Source organism: Stigmatopora argus, chromosome 10, assembly GCF_051989625.1.
Source record: "Stigmatopora argus isolate UIUO_Sarg chromosome 10, RoL_Sarg_1.0, whole genome shotgun sequence".
Lineage (NCBI taxonomy): Eukaryota > Metazoa > Chordata > Actinopteri > Syngnathiformes > Syngnathidae > Stigmatopora > Stigmatopora argus.
Window position 1 is genome coordinate 7,690,818 of NC_135396.1, and position 24,709 is coordinate 7,715,526.

Here is a 24,709-nt window from a genome sequence, read left to right on the forward strand (position 1 = left end):
GCTTCACTATTAAGTTTGGACTTTAAAAACAGGGGGAGGTGGTGTGTTACAGTAGGTTGTGGAAAAACCTCTAGATTATTTCTTTAGTCTCGACAAGGATATATAGAGTGTACCATTAAATCTATAAACGGGCAACACTGAAAACAGTTTAAGCCATTATTTTTTGCATAGATCGAAGTTGCCTAAAACCCTTATTTGGCTTTGTTTATGTGGTTATTCAGCTCCAGTGTGGCTGCATCACTTGCCTTACTTTGCCGCACAACTCCTGAAAGGGAAGATTTTGGCGCTCCCCCCGGAAGGAAGGGCATGCTTGCCTTTCCTCCCTAAAGCGCCTAAAAGACAGTGTGTACTGTAGCATAGCGTGGGAGGTTTGCCGTAAAAGAAGCGGGAATTAAGGGGAAAAAAATAGTAGAGTTTGCCGTAATGGTGCCGTTTCCTTGTGTGAATTCAACCACGATAATTATAGATTTGAGTCTGCCCCTAACAAGAACCCGTGATACCTGTCCCAATGTTGTCTTGTGTGCGGTAGAGTAGGGGTTAAGCGGCTGGTAAAGCTTTTTTTTTTCAGTTAACGACTTCCATGACTAAAGAGTTTCATTCTGTATCTGATACAATGAAACCTTGCACTTTGACTATGACTGCTGGGTCAGCAGGATTGCTGCTGAACAGTTAACCCCTTCACCTCCTGTCCAGCTCAACTCTCCTCTTACCCTAAATGCTCAGTTCTGCTCTCTTTAGTCCCCCTTGTTATTGTCACATCGGAGTAGTAGGGCGGGGGATGCACACACATCCAGGGACCAAGTTTACATTGAGGTAAAAAGAGCACGGCAAGCGCCTAGCAGGATTTGTTTTCCCAGAAAAAAAAATGTTGTTATTATTAAATGCACGATTGTTGTTCTATATTCATTGGCTTCAGATGGGATTTGGTTGAGTTTTCATGAATGTGATGTTTATTTCTCTTTACGGGAGCTTTAACAAGACAGGATACAAAGGGCTCCACTGTCCCTTTTTACAAGATTGGGGGAGAAACAATAAGTCAGTGTCTGTGTGCCTCCCATAGTATATGCATGTGCCCGCATGCCTGGCTGCATGCGTGCGCAGCCGCTGCTGCCGTGCAAATGTGCCTGCGAGACAGCAGTCTATTTACGAGGCGCTGCAGCTGGTGTCTAGCGTCTGGACCCTGTCACGATCTCTGACACTGCCACTGGCTAACAAGTAGGACTCATTGTGCCAGGCGATCTCCCACTCGTACCCCTACCCCCATCCTCTTCCCGATACTCTCCCCGCCCATTTTCCCCTGCATGGCACTTGTTTTTTTTCCCCTTCACTCAACTGCACGACCATGCTATAAATGTACGTTTTGTTTAGTTAAGCTATTTTTCAGATTCGTTTATGCTGCTCAATCTTCAGGTCTTGTAGGAGAGCAGATTTCATGACTGGTGATTTTTTTTCTTTCCCTCTAGAGGTGGTTGAGGCTCAAAAAGTCTTCAACGTGAGAAATATGATTCATTCAAGTAAAGAAATTGTACTTTGCTGACAGAAAATGTCAGATTCTGGCAACAAATCTGCCCGGTACCTCATTTTGTGGTGTGCTTCAATGGAATAGTCAACCCACTGTTTATCGCCTTTTTATAACCCCTACCATATAATTTAATAATATATAGTTTTACCTCTCCCAGGCACTTAAGCTTATTAAGACAAACATAAACTAACCAAGCCTCCCCCGAACATACTGGAAATTTATTTGAATGTGAACAACAAATTGCAACCATAAAAATGTATAGAAATTATTATAGTTGTTGTGTGTAGTATTATATATTTTTCATCCAAGTGCCTTTAAGAGGTGGAGTCTGATGTTGTGGGGTGGAGTTTAATGTCGACAAGTTTACATGCGAGGGCCCTGGTGAAAACTGATTGACAGCAGCTTCTGCATGTCTTTACTTCGTTCCTCCTGTATTCAATAAACAGCTAAAATGGTTTGACAGTAAGTATAGTTGGAAAAAAAGACAGAATGCAAACTATTGTACAGAGCACATTGAGTTCTTGGTATTCAGACTGTACTGTGAGTTACAGCAGTTTGCTGCCATTACCCACAGCAACTCTTGGTCAATGCGATAAGCCTCACATCTAAACAAGCTGAAAAGGGACATATTGCCACCTAGTGTTTTGACAGCACATGTAAACATGCCTACCGAGAAAAACACTTAAATAAATCTTACTCAAAGTAATCAACGGATCTGTTTTGTACATAAAGGACCTCGTTCCCCCATTTGCAGTGGTTGTCTTTAGCTTCCCTTTCTCTTTGGACTGTAAGGGGAACGATTTACAAAACTCTACTCCCAATCACCTCTTTGTCTGTGAGATTCAAGTGCAGTCTTCTGGTGGCGATTCGCTTATAGAGGATGAATGTAAGTCCCATTTTTCCACTTACTCATGTCAGGGAGTGTTGGTCTACCCAATGCTTATCAGTGCTCCCTCCTGCTTACCACCTCCTTTCTTAGGAACTGCAGGGGGTCCCTTTAAGTTTTGTGAGCCCAATTTTCCACTGTCACTTGGGGTTTAGTAATGGTTCAGCAAAAAAAAAAACGGCCCCTCCCCCATTATATATTTTTTATTTAGGCAGTTGATTGTGCCATGGATATTAGATTTTTTTTCCATCTCCATTGCAAAAGGTTGTAATCAGACATTTCCATAAACAGCTGTATTTTAGGGTATAAGCTACAAAATCGTGGACAAGTTATACTGGTTAAACATGAGCCTTCTGGCAACAGAAAGTCTGTAATTAATTAATGTAATTAATGATTCCTGAGAAAAGAAATGAGACATAGGGCTTCGGGGGCTTCATCACTATTAAATTTCATGGTGATCCCTTCCTGGATAATGGAGAAGTAGAATTATTAGTTAGTGTCCTCTTCAAGAAGAATAACAAGTTGAGTCTTCTAATTGCTCATCGGTTGCCATGACTTGAACCCTTACTTTTTACGGCCTGCGAAGTTGCCATTTGGATTGTTGTTGTTGTTGTGCACACTAACTTTAAGTTCCAATTCTATGTCATTTGAACCGATTGTTCTGAAACTCAGTAGCTATATAGCACAGGCCAGTATCTTTGCATCGGTCCTTGGAGCATGATTGTGATTTTCTTTTATTATTGGGACTGATTCATTAATTGCAGAATTATTAGCCTGTAGAGGGCAGCCAACGGTATTTTAGGAATTTGCCAGTAGAGGACAGTGCAGCACTGTACCGACTCATGCTCGTTTAATTTAAGGGTAGAACAAGAGACAATTCTTGTTCGCAACTCATGTTCGATTTAAGGACAGATCGTGGCACAAAACTACTTGATAAAACACAATGGACCCTGAATTTGCTAGCATTTTTGGATCGTATAGTGAAGGAAAACAACACCTTCAAGCATTATTTCTAGCTTCTCAACGGACGTTGGCTACAACGCACGGCTGCTTTATTAGCACTGATATCCATATAGAGTCAATGCGATGAACTCCTGAATCAGCAGTTCATGTGCAGGTGGATCTATTGGATTGCATTTGTGTTGGATAAGATTTAGTTCGGTTGGAAAAAACCCTCGGGAAGTGTTTAAACTACTCCGATCAGAGAGGAGTGCTACACCTAAATTGTCATATTTTTTAATTTTTACATTTTTGAACGCCATCCTGTTCAGCTACTTATACAGAAAATGGGAATCTGAGCGTCTTCATAGGCTGAAGGGTGGTAATTTGTCACATGGGACTCTTGAGGTTAAGCTTCAAAGCTCTTCCTGCATGGATTCTATACACTCAGCCCGACTTTATTCTTTGTATTATCAGGGCTGATTGAATAATTGCAGATTTATTGTGCTGGTGGGCTCTGGATTAGCCGGTCGAGGGCATGTGCACTCAGCCTTTAGCCTGTTAGTGTGCTGGGGCACACTCGTGCTTGTTTCATTGAAACATGCTTTGCTGCTAGAGTAAATCCAGTCCACTCACCCTGTTGTGGTAACTCAAAGTGGTTACCAATCCGCATCGAGTGGTAACTGAATTGAACCGAACCGCTTGGTTTGAAATGTGATCTCACATGCCGAGTGTTCATTGGCCAGGATTCTCTCATTTCTTGGCCATGTAGCCTCTTATACTGTGTGACATTCTTGCTTTCACCCCTCGTCTTCTCCTCTAATAACTCTTCTGTAAGGACAGCATATACCTGACCCCATTTTTGGCGGTTTAATGCCAGCTGCCAACCCACATCTGGAAATCGCCGCTGCTGGAAGGGAATAAAACGGCGCGGAGTGAGCCACTGTTGGTCGAGCATTAAACGCCAAAAGAAACTGCCGCAGATTTATTAGTCATTGCTCATTTATCTGTTTTCATCACATGAGGAGGTTTTTATTGTGGGAGGTGAGGAAGGGAAAATAAACTCATAATGAGGGGTTGGAAAAAAAAAGGAGGCAAGGGTCCACAGTAGAGTAGACAAAGTGAAATAATTAGTAAGGGTTTGACAAAAAGAAACGTCACGTGAAAGAAAAAGCAGCGTATGTTTGGGGGGGGGGAGTGTGTGTAACTGAGAAGTAGAGCACGAGCAGGGGAACGTGGTCAAACAAAGAGAATCCTGAGTCAGCAGCAAAGCAGTGCTCTCTTACTCTTTCTCTCCCTCCCTCTCCTCAGGCTACAGTAGAGGGCCACTCCTCTCCCCCGCCTTCTCTTTTTCTCCTTTTCACTTCACCCAGTCTCGCTTCTTGCATGCTATTTCTTGCTTTCTGTACTCCCCTTTCTTCTTGGCGTAGTTAAAGCTGCTCTCTTGTAGGAAGAGAGCAGAGCAGCATACTCATTCTATGATTTCGCCACCTCCAGTGACCAGTTAAAACATGGTAAAAAAATGCCAGTATAATTGTAGACTTGACTATCCTCCAGACTTAAGGTCATGATAATAGATTATACTTGGTATTGTTCTTTAGTACCGAACAAGCTTGCTTTTTGGTTTGTTTCTGCAGTATTACTGATGTTTGACACTACTGCATGGATTTAGACAATAAAGTTTGTCTTTGCTTGTGAGTGCATAACGTGAGTTTGCGTAAAAGGCACTTGTTGACATGGTATTACTTTTAGACTTCTCTAGAGTTGCGCTGAAGGCGGGCCTTGTTTCAAACCAAAAGGGAGGGTAACATGAAAAAGACGGCCGTTAGGAGTTTGGTTGGGGCGGGAGGTGGGATGGGCTGTCTAATATATCCTGTAAAGTTGGCTAAGGCACCGGACCGGGTGTACATAAAAGATGTCAGTTTTGCCTTTCCTCAGGTTTCACCACCAAAACACACACACATGCACACACTTTTTTCTTATTCGCCACTACGGTTCTAAACCTTAGCCCCCAATCCAAGCCCCACTGGCAGATTAATCATTCTTGGCGAAACCACAAGCGCCACTTGTTAGACAAACATGTCACACTCGCAGAAAAAAAAGGATGAAAAGATGTAAAGAGGGTGTCACTGGGTAACCAATGCAGTAGGATAATAGGACTTTTGCAACTTGTGTATCTTTTCAAACTTTGCTGCCAATCCTGAGTTCATTAAGCTCTGTATTGAAGACTATGGGGGGGGGGGGGGGGGGGGGGGGGCTTGAATAGAGTGTGTTAGTCTCACTTCTTGGCTACCAAATACAAATTGTAAATGAGTGGTTCCCTTGGTTGGCAACATTCATCAATAGGCGAATGAGAAAATGAATGTATAAAAAATATTCCTCACGAAGACAATGGCACTCAAAAGAGTCTAGACCGGACAATTGTATGGCTATCAGTGGCTGTACACAGCAAGTCTTTTTAATTAATCACAGCTCCATCTGATGGATCTTGTGGGCCACTGCCCACTCAGCCCAAGTGACAGTGTACTGGAAATGTGAATAAGGAAAGACATTTATAGGATATTTTATACTTTTTTTAAAGAAATATAAACCTGAAAATTTTAAAGATTGGGAAATCTCTTTGTATTCAAATCTACCTTCAAAGTTATCTCGGACCCGGCTGGTGTGTTCCTGGTGCTCTCTGCACTTTAAACAGAACCCTGAGACTATCACATAGCAGGTGCATTTATACAGAGATATAAATACACACGGGCCGAGTCTATTTATCATCATCGGTTAACATTGGATCAAAGTAAAGGGACCGAATAATATTACACGCCCCACTTTTCAGTTTTTTATTTGTTTAAAAATAGTATAAAACATCCGATAGATTTTGTTACACTTCACAATTTTGTCCCATTAGTTGATGAGTCTTGACAAAAAGTTATAATTTCATATATTTATGTTTGAAGCCTGAAATTTGGCGAAAGGTTGAAAAGTTCAAGGGGGCGAATACTTTTGAAAGGCACTGTGTATATCTCCGCTTTATCCTCACTAGGGTTGCGGGGGTGCTGGAGCCTATCCCAGCTGACTTCGGGCCAGAGGTGGGGGACACCCTGAATTGGTGGCCTGCCAATTTGCACGGCACAAGGAGACAAACAACCATTCACGCTCATACCTAGGGGCAATTTAGAATGTCCAATCAGCCTACCATGCATGTCTTTGGAATGTGGAAATGTATTGATTTTTTAAAATGTTGTTTGGCTTTAGAACTAATTGTTGTCATTTCTATTCATTTCATTGGCAACAATTCTGTGTTGGGCGATATTAGTCAGCGAAGTTCCAGGGGTAATCAGGTAACCCATTAAATTGTAGGTGAAGACACCGTTGGTCGACATAGTATGGTTGTATAATCACCTGATCAAGTACTTTATACCTTCTTGACACTTTGTAACACTAATAGGCATCGTGTTAACGTTGAGTCAAGGGTCTCATTTGTTTTGACCCCTTTGATTCTTGCCAAAACATAACCAAATATCCAGTGTGTGCGTGCCTGTGTGTTTGCATGTGCGCTTGCGCGTGGAGTGTGTGTGTGTGTGTGTGTGTGTGTGTGTGTGTGTGTGTGTGTGTGTTTGAGAGAAATTGTAAGCACATGTGTGCATAGTTGGTGCTAATAGAATTCTCCTGTCCAGCACACAGCTGTGTCTTGCTGATGAGTCCCAGGAGGCCCCAGCATGTGTCTATGGTTACTATGTTGAGGCTCCAGCATGAAACCATGTGCAGATCATTACTCTCTCTCCTTCCCTCCCCCTCTCGTCCTCTATCTGTCTCTCCATCCCACTCTTACTCACTCCCTTGCGCTCTCTTGGTCTATCTATTCTCTAGCTTGCCCATCCCCCTTGCTTTTGCACTGCCAAAGTTTTTAATGTATGCTACTCTCCAAACACAAGGATACAGATCTGCCCAAGCAAGGTACGTCTTGCAAGAAAGACATTCTAAAGCACCATCGCACTCCCCTACTCAACTTTTTGGACAGCAGATTATTGTTTTGTGCCATTGAAGATGGCAAGTGTACTTGGTGTACTGAATATTGAGTACTTGAACAGATGTAGACGTGCACTACCCCACTTGGTTTTATTTCCTCCCCTACTGAAAAGTTTGGGAGGAAACGGCCCCCATTAGACCAAAAATTCTATTTACAAGCTCACTGGATAGTGTTGTCTAAACATGTTTTTTTTAACCAAAGCAGTGGTATTTCTTTGGTTGAATAGGATTTATCCCAGGGTGCATGTTGACCTTTTGATGTATTCGGTCACCAATTTTCCAACATAAAAAAAATACCGTAACATATTATCCATCCAAAGACCCTTTATAAATCCTTACAAGGCTAAACCCAAGTTAACCAAATATACACAAATTAAGTTTGAACAGAAGGCCACAACAAGCTCACTTTTATCATTCTTAATTTCAAAAAGATGTTAACCACTATTAGGTTAGGAAATGATAAGAGCTATAAACTCCTGTACTTTACCCTCTAACAAACCATTGACGGTTTATATCGCAGTGTATTTTATTCTCTAGTCACTTTTCTCAAAACACTTTGGGAGTCCTCCTTTCAGAACAAGTGCTTAAAACTTTTAAAGCATGTGTGTTCCCCAAAATCGTACTGTCTAATTCTGATTTTAGGAACTCAGCACATGGAAAAAAAAAAAACCCTAAAAGTAAGAAAATACTTCTATTTGAGCATTTCAATCCTGAGCAAACATTGTCATGCCAAGTAATCAGTATACTATAGACTGTGCGCACTCTACAAAAACTCTCTCTTGATGAAGCCCAGTTTGTCTTTCAGGTTAATTTCCAGTCAAATGTTTCACCGCGGACAACTCTCAAAGTTTCTGGACATAGCCTGTAATGATTCTTATCCTTGCGTCTACCCCGTTTTGAGGAGAAGGGTCACTGCAAACAGACGTTTACAAGCCCACATAATCCCCCAAAAGATTGATGAGACCCCATCCAAAACCACATCCCCAAAACAAATGGTTTTGTTTATAGTCCAACTGCACACACTTGCACCTTACAAAATCAGTTTTCGTCTTAAAAAGAGAAGGTCCGAGTCAGCGTTTTAATACACAGTGTCTGTTTATGGCCAGATACTTGTATATATGTCTAGTGTCTATTACGCGCGCACATGTGTGTTGTGTTTATTGTGTGCTAGGATTTACGCTCTGTACCTGCACTGCCAGGTCCTGTCCTGCGCTCGCAGCCTCACAGGCAAACTAAAGCCAGCTGGCCTCACTGAGCGGTATCCAGCTGTTGTGATTTATGTAAGGCTATTAACCCTTTACTAGTTTTGGCTCCTAATCATGCAATACTCCGCTAACAAGTAATCATGATCATCTTTAGCCTAGAGGTGGACACTTGGATCTCACACCCAAATCTCAATCCTTTCAATTTGTTTTTTTTTTTAAATTCTGTCAAGGAAGTTGTTTTCCTTCAGACACTTTTGTTTTTGGTATTTTACAAAGCAGGATAATGGAAAACATACCAATTTATATTGGAGCAAAGAGTGCTTCTGTGGCAAAGTTAGAAACAATTCAATGTAGGCACATGAAGATAGATTTTGAGTTGTCCCTGTTGTCAAAGTGAACCAGAGCTCTATTCACCATTTTCTTTGATGGATTACATTGTACCGCAAACCTTGTGAGGATAAGTAGTACAGAAAATGAATGAATGAATGATTGGATTGTCATAAGTAATTCATGAATTTTATTCACATTAGAGATCTTTCTTTCCATTCTAGTAGCTTAGGGGTGCAGTGTTTTGTTTATTCATTAAACCTCCCATAACTTCAGTAATCAATCAAACCAACTATGCTGGAAGCTAATTTCATGTCACTTTGTCGTCATCCTGTCACAACATTAAGCATTTCATCAGTCTAGCTTACGGAGAGTTGAACATCCATTTAAAGCAGTTGAGAGGGCTGACCTATTAACACTAACTGCACTTCAAACACTTTCTTCAGAGTACTAGAAGTGCCTGAGATGATGGGTTAAAAAGAACGAAAGGTGAGGAGGTCTACTGACCCTCTGTCCGATTAGCAATTTCTTTTATGCGTCAGTGCAATGGGCTTGGTAAGTGGTCACCGACAGACGTATTTAATGCCCAAGACATAATGGGCCTGAATCAGCAGATCACTCCACTGGGAGGTATTAAAGCAGACAGGATATTAACCCCTCCCTGGCCCAATCCCCACCCCGCTTGAGAAGGATCCGTAAAAGCCAAAACTGTTTTATGTATGGAATACGCAGTGGAAAAAACTGTCAAATCCGAATCAAGATCATTTTATTTGCCTTTCTGTCTGATCTAAAATCATAATGGAAAACACCCTTTGCAGGTCACTTCACAGAAGAGTTTTCTTTAAAAATGCAGTATTAAACCGCAAAGAGTAACTATTTACTGCTGAAGAGCTACAGCTAACAAATATTTCGCATCAAACATTGTGAAGTGTCAAATTGCCCCACCTTGGGACGTTCTTATTCAATGAGAGAGGCTTGATCTCCAAGTAACATCACCTCATTTTCTCTGTAATACTGCATCCCTGAGTAACATTTCGACAACTCAGCACTCCAGTGTTTTTCAGCTGCATGCAACTAACGTGTATGCATCTGAGTTACATTAACGCACGTGTTGACGCACTGAATGTATGCTTTTTTTTCTTCACTACGCTTCAGAACGATCCTCTCCTGTGTAAGATTAGCAGGCCTCGTCTTCTTCGGCGACACAAACCCATGTGGTGTATGTGTGTTTGTCTGCATGCAAACCTATATGTACGTCACCACCGTCTATGAGCTGGTTGTGAATTTCAGGGATCCGTCGCCCTCTCTCCATGGCTCAGCTATACGTCATGTCTGTCACCTTCTCTCTGGCCACAAAGCCGCCCATTATAGAAAGAAGAGGGGTTCGGTGACCAGCTAAAAGACTGCCCCACCCCAAATTTTCATACATTGCTTTTGCATGCCTGCTTGCTCACTTCTTTCAGTACAATATTCGGCAAGCCACCTTTCTTCCATTCTTTACCAATGCTTTGCGCCTTAGGTTAGTCTTAAAGATCATAATATGCCTTTTGAGAACTCCAGAAATTTCCCATTGAAATTCATATTATGGTGTTACAATTACATGGTAGTCAAAGCTCCTTTTTTTATGAACTGCAAGCAGACTACATGTCAATAGTAAAATTTGACCTTGCAAACACCGTGGAAATTTGTGTCTAATGTTGTTAGTATTTAATGATCACATGAGGGAGTTGCCCTGTTATGAAGGGCGGGGAACAATTTCAGGGTCACATATGAAATGTTTTGTATAATTACGAAAATAGCATATTGTAAAATGGTCAAAATGAATTTTTAATCAAATAACTTTTGAAATGCTTGTTCATCCCAGCCCTGTGTGGGTTTTCTCCAGGTACTCCGGTTTCCTCCCACATCCCAAAAACATGCATGGTAGTCTGGTTGAACACTCTAATTTGCCCCTAGGTATAAGTGTGAGGGAGAATGTTTGTCCGTCACCTTGTGCCCTGCAATTGGCTGTCCACCGGTTCCTAGCGCCTGTAGTTGGCTGGGATAGTCTCCAGCACCCCCCACGACTTGCGAGATTAAGCGGTTCGGAAAATGAATGAATGAATTATTACTCTACATCTTACTTAAGGCACAAGTTGCTGACAAGCTCAAAATTGTGAACTCCAATCAACCTTCCACCGTGCACACGCCTCACTTTTATCGCGTGTATGAGTTATTGTCTTATATTTCTCGCATGTACTTCAACTTAATCTCTTCATTGTTGCACACATCTATCCTTTGCACACACAGACGCGTATGCACATAAATATTGTACACACATATGACAAGCCCTCTTCTCTCTAGTTTTTACTCTCACACACATGTGCGTATAACCCCTCTCCCCTCCAAACACACACACACACACACACACACACACACACACACACACACACACACACACACACACACACACACACACACACGTGTTGGCTGAAGTAAAATGCCTCAATGTGTTAAAAGCATTAAGTAAGCGTGAATCTAGCAGCGCTCCTTTTTGGCAGGTATCACATGTCCTGCTTCATTACAATCTGGTGTACGCATTCAGCCGCATCCATCAAGACATCCCTTCCCCTTTCCCCCTTGGGTGCTTTAACACAGAGTGGGCCATCTTAAGACGTTAGCTGCAGAATAAATGACGTGCCTCATTATTGTCCAGGCCGGCCCAAACTCTAGAGCCTCCCCAAGGAAAAATGCACTCCTGTTGTGAACGTCAAAAAATAGGAATAAGGAAAATAGTCCCTGCTGTGTTGAGTGAGGAGGGCAGGAGTTGTAGGCAAAGGGAGGGGAATGCATTTACAACACTTTTTCACTGAATTTAACAAACTGTCTCTTGTGCCCATTGCAGTCAAATTCTTATTTTTGCAGTAACTATTTTGGGTCCCAGAATGACATTAAGTACTTGGGAGGGAACCTAGCTGAGAAATGTGTGTATTGGAAATGGGCACGCCAGAAGAGATCAAAGCAGGGAACCTGTACCCTGCCGACTGTTACATTTTAGTCCTGTCAAACGGCAACGTGCAGGAAATAAGGCAACACCTCACATGCTGCAGCTGTGTGCGTATCAAACTGAGGTTCTTTTATTCTGGCTTGCCATAATTTTTGGCTGGCTTAGCCGCACTTGTCCCATTTTCCCCCCTCAAAAAATAGGTACGTTTAGGCTACCCATAGCACTTTGGTCCCTTGAAGGTTTCAAGGTGGCTACTTGTGGGACAGGTGAGGAAACCCTGGCCCTACTGATCAATCAGAGGACAGACACTGATGCCAAATAAAAGCTGATTGTAAAAGTTTAAAGAAAGCTGTAAAACCTCAAGTTTGATGCATGGCCATTAAATGGACCTTTGTATTTCAAAGTTTTCATTTTTTGAGCAATGACCATTGCTCACATTGTTTTTAAAAACGTTCAATGTAACACTTTCAATCTATAAAGTACCCTTAATTGCTAAACTGAAACACGGATGATGGAAATGCCTTGATTTAGAAAAAAAATACACTTAAATAGATTTTTACGCTTCCATGGAGAGGTCTTTTCAGGTGTTTCAACATTAAAATATGGAATGGAAATATATTTCAAATTTATACACTGGAAAATATCCATTCAAATGATCACTTTCCCACACGGAAAAGGGTTTGGGGTTCTCTTCATTAAAATCCCTTGGTAAGAAATTTCACCAGAGTTGCGAGGCTTTTTCTAAAAACATCTTTCAATTGATCAATTAGAAATGTGTTTCAGCCATATAAGACTTCTCTTATTAGATATCTAATAACGGATGTCAATATTTCTGCCTTGTGACACCTCTATTGAGAAACCCTTCCCTCAGGCTTCACTACATCACTTCCCATTAGAAAACAAGGTTTTGTCAGACCTGTTCCCGCCTTTTTCCCTGTCCCCTACTTGCGTGATAGATGAGGATAGCAGAGCGTATGTTTACGAGCGCGGCTGCTGGATTTGGCAGGCCCAAGCGCTCCTTCAATGTCTCACAGTTCATCACGAATCGCTGATTGACTGACTGGGACTTCTGTCCAGCAGAGTTTACATTATCTGCGCTCACTCATGCAGCTCTCACCTCAATAAATGTCTATTTGCTGCAAAAGGCTCCCAAAAGAAGTGCACATTTGTAGCCATCATTGTTAATGAGGATATTCTTCTCCTCCTTGCAGTGGTCCTATGCTTTGGAGAAACCCAACACGGGCAGCGTGTTCAGCCTGGCATGGTCTGCTGACGGCACCCAGGTGGCTGGGGCCTGCGGGAATGGTCATGTCATCTTTGCCAATGTGGTGGAGCAGCACTGGGAGTGGAATAACTTTATGATCACGCTTACCAAGAGGAAAACCATGCAGGTAGAGGAACCTTTTTACATTCAGCAGACTTTTGGCACAATCTAATGAGAGTCAACACAACATACTGTAAACCTTTTCCTTGATATAGATAGGTAATGAGCAAAGACGTGCCAATATTAAAAAGAATTACGAGTGCAGGTAGAGCTGGGCGATATGACCTATGGTTGCCATTGGCGACGTTAGATGTGAAATCCATTTGAGATGATTTATCTGGATGCCAATGCAAGAAGCCTAACAAAAATAGAGTTTTCCATGTGCTAAAAATGATTGGGACTACTGTACACAAAAAAATGCTATATATCATTATATACTCATGCGCAATAGACGTATTTTCTATCTAACAATCTTTTCATGACTGCATATTTTTAACGCCACTTAAAAAATGTTGATACAACCTTTATATGAAGTAGCACATCATTAAAACGTGCCTGCACACCTAATGTTGGATGTACTTATGAGCTTGACTATCTTACATACATGCCAAAAAAATCTGTTCTAAAAACATTTGATTTATACCTTACACAGCCATATTATAGTTATTGCCTTCTTTTGTGCCAGGTAGCCTTGCAATGTCATTGGCCACACTGTCTAGCTGTCTCCCTTTGCTATAATTTTTTGTACTGTTATAGACAAGCTAACCACAAACTATCATTTACACGAATTTAACAGGCCAAATGTCCATAGAAAACGATACACACCTTGAAAAAAACGTGATCTGGCATCTTTACCGAGTGAAGTTTGTGTAAATCAAACAAGTGCTGGTCATCAGCTACTTATTTTCAGCCTTTTTCTGTCTCCCCCCTCCGCCTTTCCTCCTCACGGGCCACTTTAAATGTGCACATCTGCCAGTGGTTTGTGAATCAGCCAGCTAAATTTACCACCTTGCGGTCAAATGTTGTTGTTTTTTCAATTCTTGGTTGTGTTGCTTGTAAATTTTTGGCTAGCTAGAAAGGGGGTGGGGGGGTTGTAAAGCTGTAAAAATAACCCCACCTTTCACCTGGTGCTGGAAAAGGCCCTTTCATTCATTCAAAGAGGGAACAGCTAGGGAAGTATTTATCTATGGCTGCACACTACTACTTGCATACGCACATTCCAAACAGGTAAAAATGTCTTTCTCTGACCACAGTTACCCTACATATGCTTGAATATATGATATACTGCTTCCTGCGTATATAAATAAAGTGTTTTATGTGTACGGCAGCAATCTTTCATGTCTCATTCTATATATTTTTTTTCCCTAAGGTGAGGAATGTGATGAACGATGCGGTGGATGTGTTGGAGTTCAGAGATCGAGTCATCAAAGCCTCCCTTGCTTTTGGATACCTCGTAGTTGCCACATCCCTTCAATGCTACATCTACAAGTGAGCTTTTCACTTAGTCCGTGCATTTGCTATTCCCACAATTTTTCTCCATTTCTTAACCATTGAGGTTGAATACATTGTTTGTCCATTTTGAGTTTACGTCATCCTCCTTATATGGACATCAATTTACACACGGGCTGCCAAAGCAAAGCTTCTCCTTATCCTTAAAGCTTAAAAAGGAAGGAAAAGTATATTATGATATCATATCTTGACTCTTTTCAAACAGTTGAGTTATGATATCATATTTGTGTAACATTTCCAAGTCCAGTGTGTATTCACTACCAATAATAAATCATTCAATCGGTTTATTTAGAGGCAGTGCAACCAATGTTGTGAAAAAAGATGTACTTCTGAACCACAGCATACAGTTGTGCTAAACACGTGATCTTTTGGTTTCGGAAGTGAGCTTATATATTTGTAGTACATATACTATAAAAATATAACTTCATATCTGACAACTCAAATTCTGGAGTTCTCTTTAGTCACTTGTTATTTTGCATTTTCCTAACCCATTTTATTAAGTTACTACAGTGGTATCTCGACATACGAGCACCTCGACATACGAGCATTTTGAGATACAAGTAAAATTTCGAGCAAATAATTATCTCTAGATACGAGAAAAAATTCGAGATACGAGAAAGCCAGGTGGCCAAGACATGAGGCTGTTTATCATTGTAGCGCACTGTCTTTTTTGCCGCATCTCTTTCGTGTATAGCATATCTACGAGCACTGGGCGGAGCGTTGCATTCTTTTCAGTGTTTTTTCCGTCACTCAGTGCGAATGCCGGAGCGATCGCTAATACGACGTGTATAGTATATTACTTCTCGTTGGCTGCTCATAAGAACATCATGGGCACTGGCTCTCTCCCCCGCAACTCCTCGTGTAATATCTCTGGTCGCAACTACCTCTTTGTAATGTCTCTGCGAGCACTGGGCGAAGCGTTGCATTTTTTCAGTTTTTTTCCCCCCCTTAGCCTGTTAGCTCCCGTTAGTGCAGCGATCGCTAATTCAAGACTACTTCTCGTTGGCAAGTGGTCGTGTGTTATCCTATTGTGAGGACATTTGTGTGCATCATTTTGGGAATATTTTGAAGGGAATACAACAGCAAACAGCCCATCGATACTAAAAGTCAGGTTGGAGGCGGGGCAAACAGCCAACCCGGCCAGGAGAAGGTATAAAAATGTAAAGCAAAATTAGAATTAAGTTTAGTGTAAGGTTAGATTAAACTTATTTTTGAGTGTTTCTGCATCGTAATCCAAGTTCATTTAAATTTGTTTATGTAATATCACGATTCACCGGTGCAAAAAGTCTATTATGTTCAGGCTATATTTAATTGTACACATCTGTGAAGACACTATTAATGCTGAAAGATATTTGTACAGGTTTTGTAGAAACCTGCCTATCTGAGCAATGTTTTTAATGGAAGTCCACCCCCCCATCCATCCATCAAAACTTAAAAATTCGCATCAAACTGGCTGACTTTGAATTTTTAGGGTTCATCCAACTTTTTTTTTTACTAGCCTGATTGTCAGGGTCTGTTTTAATATGAAAACCTGTTTTTGCTAAGGATGATAAGAGCACATATTTGCTTGCTTTGTTTGTTCCAGCACACGAAATTGGAACACTCCACTCATATTTGACCTGAAGGAGGGAACAGTTAGTCTCATTCTACAAGCGGAGAGGTGAGCTGCATACTTAATCCTGGCAGCTACAGAATAGGAGAGGGGGAGACGGTCATCGGATCGCCTCACAGCCTCTCTAAGACTTCATTTCTACCACGCACACACACACTTGTACACACGGGAGCTGTGCGGTAGCTTAGCTCAAGTATGTCATATAATAAGTCTGATAGTGTAACCACTCGGGGAAAATGAGATTAATATAGAGTAGCTCTTGTGCATCACTCCAGTCCAGTGTCCCTGACACTCATCATACTGCTAAATAGATTACTTGTCATTCTATAATCACAGGCAAGCCTTAAGCGTCATGCTGAGTAAATCGCTGCTGTTTTTAATATGCATAAAAATCCTTTACCTAACGACCGTCTGGTTTATAAGATGAACAGCCGCACCGCATTCCTATAAAAGTCTACTCACTGTCTCCTCTTGCTTCCCTCTGCCCCATCCCTTGCTGCCACTCAGACATGCTCTTCTAGTGGACGGAGCAGGGTTGTACATATTCTCCTATGAGGGTCGACTCATTTCCTCTCCCAAATTTCCTGGGATGAGGGCCGACATCCTCAATTCTCAGTGTGTCTCACTCAGCAACGACACCATTGCCATCCGTGACAAGAGTGATGAAAAAGGTGAGGGCACCGTCTTAAAATAATTACAGACACCGAAGGCTCATCGCTATCTTTTTTTTTTGGGTGCTTAACTAGTCATCCTTCTATTTGACGCCTTGACCGGCAAACCTCTCGGTGACGGGAAGTCTTTGACTCACAAGGTAAGCATATCTATTTGTGGGAGTGGCTTCTGGCTGTTAAGTTTATTATAAACAATCCCCTGATACTCAAATTAAGTCTTGGCAAATTTTTCTATCCTATTAAATATTCAGGAATTTCAACACAGGTAAGTTGAAACAGCAGTTCTAAAATTGTTCTTTAAAACATTGAAAAATGCTTTTTAAATATGTTGCAATATATGGAACTCTTTCCGTGGGGTGTGTGAATTTTTATCACTCTTACCATCCTTGCAGGTTCTGCAGTTTAGCTTACAGGTTAGCTATATAGTTTTATGTCAAAACAGCCAAATATGGCTCGCAAGCCATCGGTTCCCAGTCCCTGCTCTAACCAGTCCGCAGAAACATTTTCATTCGTAAAACATTTCCCTGGATCTAAAAGGTCTAGGGATCCCTGCCCTAAATGAGTAAACGATTATCAAAATAGTAGGTGATCTTGTTAATCAATGTCAATGCATTGCTGCACTTCTGTCGTGCAGCTGTTGCTTATTTGACCACCTGTCAGCACACATTTCATTGTACACTTCATCATTTCCCTGGATTTTTCATTGTTTCTTCCTCATTTACCGACATCTATTACTCAACAATGATTGCATCAAGATTACTAATCATCTGTTGTCACACAGCATTTCCACTGTATTAAATACACATGGAAGTGGTGTCTAGATTGTATGGAAAAGATGAGTAAAGTGCAAAACATGGGTCTAGCACTACTTGCTGTCAGCATGGCCTTGTGTTCCAGCGCACTGAGTTAAACCCCACTGGTGTGGACCTTAAACACATGCGCACACAAGTTGACTTTTTTAAGAGGTTGATTCACAAAGCTCTGTATATGACTCTCATACACAGTGCTGATGCAAGACTGCCGGGTCACAGTGCAAATATGTGTCTTGCTTCTGTCACTCAGTTCTTCTCCAAATGTGTGTTTTTTTCTTGTCATGCAGCTGGAGGTGGTGGAAATAGCTCTCGATCAGTGCGGCCCATCCACCGAAAGAAAGATCGCGTTGATTGACAAGAACCGCGACCTTTATCTAACGGCTGTGCGGTACCTCGGACGCGAGCCTAAAATCTGTAAAATTGGTCAGAACTGAACTACATTTGATGGACTTTCTCTGTGTTTCTACCTTTCGCAGACAAGATTGTTGTTGTATGTGTGTTGTAGGTAGCATGATTCACAGCATGGCCTGGAATAATGCAGCGAACATATTGTGTGGTGTTCAAGACAATCAGTTCACGGTTTGGTACTACCCCGGTGCTGTTTTTGTTGACAAGGAACTTCTTCCGAAAACACTATATACAAAGGATGGCAGGTAACATGCAAACTAACCTTTTATCGATTTTAACACTGAAATAAAATAGTTGTTGGTGGTGGTGTTTTTTTAATCACCGATAACTGACTCAATTGTGAATTAAAGTTGCAATTGGTGAACAATGTTAGGATTTTTTTGCACATGGGCTCCCTCTACAGTTGTCCAGGACTGAGACAATCCTGACCTCTTCAGAAATAATTCTGTAACATTGATATCAATGTGGTCCCTAATCCAACCTATAATGTTACCGACTTGAGCTTTTTAATAGGTTGTTAAGGTACTATTTGATTGGCTATAGCAAGGAATCTCTTATCAGTGATATAAGAATGTATAACTTTATTGCTCCTTCTTAAAACAATAAGAATAGATTAAATGACTATGGAGAAGTGAGGTACATAATTGATGTTGAAAATGCCTTCTGCTATCTACAATGGAAATGACCTAAAGCAGCAGTAGCCTCCCAGTCAAAATGACTTGGACATGTATCGTCATCAATGGAAGGCAATGTGTTCATTTATTTAAAAAAAACAACCTTATCTATACCTTGTTGACGATGGAACTGAATTTTGTGTGGACATGTCTCATCCTCTTATTATCAAGCGAGTTCAGCCACGCGCCCCACATTCTCAGCTACGTGGACACTAAAGTGCGATTCCGCCAAAGAGACGGTTCCCTGCTATACACCAGTGTACCTCCGTATGCCGTGCTCCTGCATGAATACAGTAGCTCAGCGCACTGGGATGATGCACTACGCCTCTGCCGCTTTGCCAAGGTAAGATGTTTAAAACGTTACCTTTAACTCCTCTGGCATCTGACATGCCATCGTATGGGCAAGGTTAAGACACACTTGCCCTTTCTGTTGTTTGTGTAGGACTCAACTAGGCATTCATCTTTGGAAAAAGTCGGAAATGAGAATGTAGAAACATGTTTATTGCTCAGACTGTCAAGTTTTAATTAGCCTTCAATTAGCCTGGTGACACCATTTGCCACGTTTAGCCCCACTAGACCTCGCTCGTAAATGCATACAGCCTTATGTATTGATTCTCCACAGGCCGGGACTTATTTTTTTTTTAAAGATTGCCCAATGACACAGTAACCACAACTTAAGAGTACTCCGTTTCACGTTTTTAAGAGCCGCAGTTGGACAAAGGAGATCTAAAGAGGTTTTCAAGGCCTTCCCCGCAGCTTTACTTCTGGTAAAAGTTTTGTTTTTCGGTGGTTTTTCCCAGAATTGCATTTGTTGGAAAGAGTTCAGCTCAGAGGTTGAGGCACAGCGTGTTTGGATGCTCACACAAACGCACAGCAAAGTCACACACAATCTCATATGTGATTGGTTTGATTTACGTGACCTCAGGCTTGCGATGACAGTGTTGTCTCTCGGCCGGCGGTTTCTTGTTAGTCGTTTGTCGTGGTAATAGACAGTGATTAAAGGGAGGAATATGCAGCGGTGACTTTGGTCAGTTGATGGGCTTCACTTTTAATGAGAGTGGCTGTAAAAACTAAAGTGGTGACGCATTTGTTTACGCTCGCAAGTGTTCCATGAAGGAAGGTCTGCTTGTTTGACATGTGTTTCACCAGCTTCCACCATGGCGGCCTTTTGCTGAGACCGTCATTTATACATCTGTATTCGTGTGTGTTATTATACAGTAGAAATTATGAAGGGAAATGCCCTTAAGGTCGTCAATGTTTTACAACACTTTTAGTGGTATTTTATCTCCTTCCTCTTCTCTCTTCTCCCATTCTTGAACTGTTTCAACAAATAAGAGATGAAAGAATGCTTGCGTCACTGTTCATTGAGCGTTTCCAAGTGACGTTGACTGACTAGAAATTAGACGGCAATCATTTACAAAGCTACTTCATTGTTATTATTGAACTTTATAACGCATAGAACTAGCCATGTGGTCTCATCACCCTTCTTTTTACGTGCAGGAACAGTCTTTATGGGCATGTCTGGCTGCCATGGCGATAGCCAACAGAGAGCTGACCACGGCGGAGATGGCCTACGCTGCTATTAGAGAGGTAAGAGCATCCGTTAATGGATTTGTCAATGGAGAGCTTTTTGAGCCACTGGGGAATGAACACACAGTGGGGGAGCTGCTGCGCTAAGATGTTAATCTTTTCTTTTTCCTGTTCACCAACTCCTTTTCTTCATTGGCTTCGCAGTTGCCACGAGTGCATTACATTCACTTTATCAAGCAACAGCCATCCAAGGAGTCATCATTAGCACACTTGTTGCTGTTCAGTGGGCAAGTCCAAGAGGCTGAGGCCACCCTGTTACAAGCTGGACTTATCTACCAGGCCATACAAGTCAATATTGACGTTTTCAAATGGGACAGGTAGAGTCATGTTTTGTTTTCGTTGTATGTTTTTTGACTTGTTGAGCATCCAAGGTGAAGAAGCACTTGTTTTATTTTCAGGGCCCTCGAGCTGGCAGTCAAGCACAAAACCCATGTAGACACTGTGCTTGCCTATAGGGGGAAGTTCTTGCAGACATTTAACAGGACAGAGACCAATAAAAGGTTCTTGAAGTACACTGAAGGGGTAAGGGGTCATTTGCTGCTTTGCATTCATTGATTTGGGTAGCAATTACTTGCACTTTAACTGTTTATAATGGTGCTTTTCTGGATATTTCTGTCTCTTGTGTATTTATTTCTTTTAGGTCGAGGTGGATTGGGAAAAAATCCAAGCCAAGATCGAGATGGAGTTGTCCAAAGAAAGAGAAAAGGCTGCTAGCACGTCTGTCAAGAGTAGCTTAGGCCAGCGGCGTTGATTTCAAAAGGACTTGTCCTATTCCCTTGTGTGCATCTAGAGGCACCTGCGCCACAATCAATGTAGCGAAAGCAAGAACCCCATTCTTTCTGAATGATACGTAATACAAGATGGCCCAAACATGAGCTATTCTTCAAGTATTCAAGAATAGTTCATCTGAATCCGAACAGGAATGGTCCCTCAGCGAATTCTTTATGAATTCATTTCACTTCCAGTGCCTGGAAAGTGGACATTTGAAACATCCCCATGGCAATAACACCATTGAGGCCTTCCTCTCATTACATATCAAATGTTTCAGAGCAGATTAACAGCAAGAAAGTGCTTAGCTTGATTTGTCGGTCCAGGCCCAAAATACATTTGGTCCATGACTTTTTTGATGTGGTTCATTTTCACATTGGAACTTTTGCAAGCGAGACAGGATTTGCCAACAAACCTACGCATGTGCAAACCCCGTTCATGCCTGCGGAAGTAATCAATCACGGAGGTCCAGCTTGCAGCATTCATGCTCATATTGATTGAAATGTTTCATCCAACTACAAGCGTTTGTGGGACATTTGACGAATCAGAGGGTACAGATGCAACATTGTTTTTATGTTTAAATAGTCTACAAGACCATCCGCCTCCTCATCACTCCATGTCGAACCCAGTTTCATGTTAGCTGATGAACCTAACAACATTTCCCATAATGGCTGAGGCTACGGAAGCCTGTAAGATGCAAATAGGTCTGTGATATCAGCTTTGGTCCAAAACCCGGTGCGGTCGCTTTCAAACATGAAGCGAACTGAGCTCACCTCTGCGACGAGGTCTCGGTACAACTTTTTGTTCCGCACCAAAGATCGCTGATTTATATTCACACCAGCCCAAAAGATGTGCACGACGGGCTAAAAAGGGCAGGTGTGAATACACCTTAACAGCCTTTATAAGTCTGTACTTAATGGTTGTGATCTGTTCATAGTATATTTTTACAATTTATATTTAAAAAAAAAGGGAATAAAACTGATGGACCAAAATTCATCATATTCTTGGATTTCCTTCCCATATTGTAAGTTATAGCATTCTCTTATAATTTACAGTATTTTATATTAGTTTCCCTAGCCATCAATTGTCGTAAAATGATTGTAATCCTCATTCATAACTAGTTCATTGGAACTAGTAGATGAAATTCCCCACATGCTTTTTCTGCATTTGTGATTATAGAATGCTCTTTTTTAAAAAGTTTTGTCTCCATATTACAATCATTTGAAAAAAAAGACATTACTCTGCCCTTGTACTGCTAAGGGAAGATGTCAGTTTTATATGACCCTTAATTAAAGTTTCATGTGGCAACTTGAGAGCCCTCATGTCGTCCCACATGCGAAACAGTCACTAAGCATTTGCACCTCTTTACGCCTCGTAAAGTGATCACCACTTTTGCGGGGGTCGCTCCCCTCTCATCTGGCTTTTAAGTGGGTTCTAAACATGGATTTGTGCATCTAAGTGCTAACCCCATCCACCCACTGATTTCTGTCTGGCAGAGCAAGGCCATCAGTCATGGTCAGCCAGTGTTGGATTACATGAGGCAGTGCAATCACACTCTCAGCTGCACCGTTCTGAAAAGGAAACCCGGATGGTCTCTAATTGGTAAATGTTCTTGAGCGGCGAATAAGTTGTTTTTCTATGTATGACACACTAAGTAAATGGCATTCTCCTGTTTTTTTAATCCAAGTAAACGGGACATTAATCTTGGATCTGTGATGTATGTGATGTCAAGATTGGTTTTTGGATTGTTTCAAAAAGGTCACCTCATATTTCATTAGGCAGCAATGCCTGCAGAATGAATGATGGTGCCTGGCTCCCCCAACCACCCCCTGTTTCTCTCTTCCTGGGTAAGGCACAGCAGACTGTTAAAAGTGTTCATGTTGGCAGATGTCAATTTTAATTCAAATGGAATTTGATCTATTCCTGATTATTCCAACTTCTTTTAAATACAAATCTGATGCTTAAAAAGGTCTGCAGCAAAATGACCGCAATTAAGACGGTGGACAATGTCCTCCTATTTGACTTCAAATAGCACCCCCCATCATGTCATTAAATTAGATGCTCATCTAATAACGAATTTCGATTCTACTAGTGTATTTTATTGTCAACCTTAGGCGTTGAAATTGCACTTAGAGTAAAATTGAAAGAAAAACAATTACAGGATATTGTCTCAATTAATGTGGTTTCCTTTAGACAGAGTTCCGAGATGTCCTTGGGCCAGCTTGTTGCCCTCCCGAACTGTCCAGGACTTCCATTCTGAGGTCTCCGGCCCCCGTCCCGGCCGCTCTGCATCTTCCCGGATTCCGCGTCTCATTGTCGGCCAGCAAGTTGTCATCGGAGCGGTCCCGGTGCATCTCCTGCATGCTTTCTTCGTACGTGGGCAAATATTTAACCTCGTCGTATGCTGGCAGGTTGGCTGAGGCGAAATCCACCGGATTACACTCGGGGTAGCGGTCCAGTAAAGTGTCCTGGGAGGCGGACGTGTGACCGTGGAAGAGCGAGGGCTCCTCCCCGCGGTCCTGGTGCGGGTGTCGGCGCGGTCGCGGGCACACGATTCTCTGGATGAAGTAGCCCATGGCGAAGAGCAGCAACAGGATGAGGATGCCGGACAACTTTCGCGTGAACCAGCCCACGTTGTCGAAGAAGACGTGGATCGGGAGCTTGCAGCAGCGAACCGTCGCGCCTCCGTCTACGCCGCCGCCTCCTCCACCGCCGCCGCCGCCGTTATTGCTCCCGTTCCCGGCACCGATGGGCGGGCAGCACTGTTGCCCGTCTCCGCAATGGACCTCCCCGCAGTTCCGCAGAGCTTGACACACGGAGAAGAGGCACGCCGAGAAAAGGGTGCCCGTGTTTCCACCGCCTCCGCCCCAACGACGGGGCATCTTTGCCGCCAGATGTTGTGCCGGTTGTGGACCCCCGCCCGGCTAATCGTTCACCGGGAAAGGCAGGTGCTCCTTTCGTACCCGTGGGTTCTTCTCCGACTCACTGCAGTGAGGCGCGGGGCAGCAGGTGCACCCAGCCTCCCTTCTTCATCCTTTCTATCCTCCTCTTCCTCTTCCTCATCCCCAACCCCTCCCTCTCCGATAGACCTGTGTGATTGGAGTGGATCATTGATAAGCATGATGAATTTCTGATGTTGTGATCACGTCCCCTTTCCAGCGCAAAGTCATCCGTGCCCAGCCATTCAACGTAACAGTGGAGAAAATTAGGTATAGTAATTTATTCAGACGACTTTATGATTTACTTTGAAGTGTCTAGTTGAAATTTAGGTATTCCATCATTTAAGGGAAAAAAATGTAAATAAGACACTGCGGGTGGCCCGGCGGCTTGAATGTTTAGTACATCGGCTTCACAGCTCTGGAGTCCTGGGTTCAAATCCAGGTCGGTCCATCTGTGTGAAGTTTGTATGTTGTCCCTGGGCTTATGTGGGTTTCCTCTGGGTACTCTGGTTTCCTCCCACATTCCCCCCAAAAATATGCATGGTTGGCTGATTGGACGCACTTAATTGCCCCT

General features: G+C 42.3%; 2 protein-coding genes across 2 annotated transcripts in view; one reads left to right on the forward strand and one right to left on the reverse strand.

Moving 5' to 3' along the window:
* ift80 (intraflagellar transport 80 homolog (Chlamydomonas)) overlaps positions 1-22,509 on the forward strand; it is a 29,487-nt gene extending 6,978 nt beyond the window's left edge. The window contains exons 9-20 of the mRNA XM_077612361.1: positions 13,100-13,279; positions 14,522-14,640; positions 16,247-16,321; positions 16,781-16,944; positions 17,020-17,084; positions 18,044-18,179; positions 18,262-18,409; positions 19,010-19,181; positions 20,339-20,428; positions 20,573-20,745; positions 20,827-20,950; positions 21,069-22,509. Coding sequence (XP_077468487.1) covers positions 13,100-13,279; positions 14,522-14,640; positions 16,247-16,321; positions 16,781-16,944; positions 17,020-17,084; positions 18,044-18,179; positions 18,262-18,409; positions 19,010-19,181; positions 20,339-20,428; positions 20,573-20,745; positions 20,827-20,950; positions 21,069-21,179 — 1,557 coding nt within the window. The 3' untranslated portion in view covers positions 21,180-22,509. The remainder of the gene's footprint in view (positions 1-13,099; positions 13,280-14,521; positions 14,641-16,246; positions 16,322-16,780; positions 16,945-17,019; positions 17,085-18,043; positions 18,180-18,261; positions 18,410-19,009; positions 19,182-20,338; positions 20,429-20,572; positions 20,746-20,826; positions 20,951-21,068) is intronic.
* On the reverse strand, positions 22,274-24,255 carry c15h3orf80 (chromosome 15 C3orf80 homolog). The gene has a single exon (XM_077612366.1). The coding sequence runs from the start codon at positions 24,076-24,078 to the stop codon at positions 23,386-23,388; it is 693 nt and encodes a 230-aa protein (XP_077468492.1). The 5' UTR covers positions 24,079-24,255; the 3' UTR covers positions 22,274-23,385.
* Between the last annotated feature and the right edge of the window lie 454 nt (positions 24,256-24,709).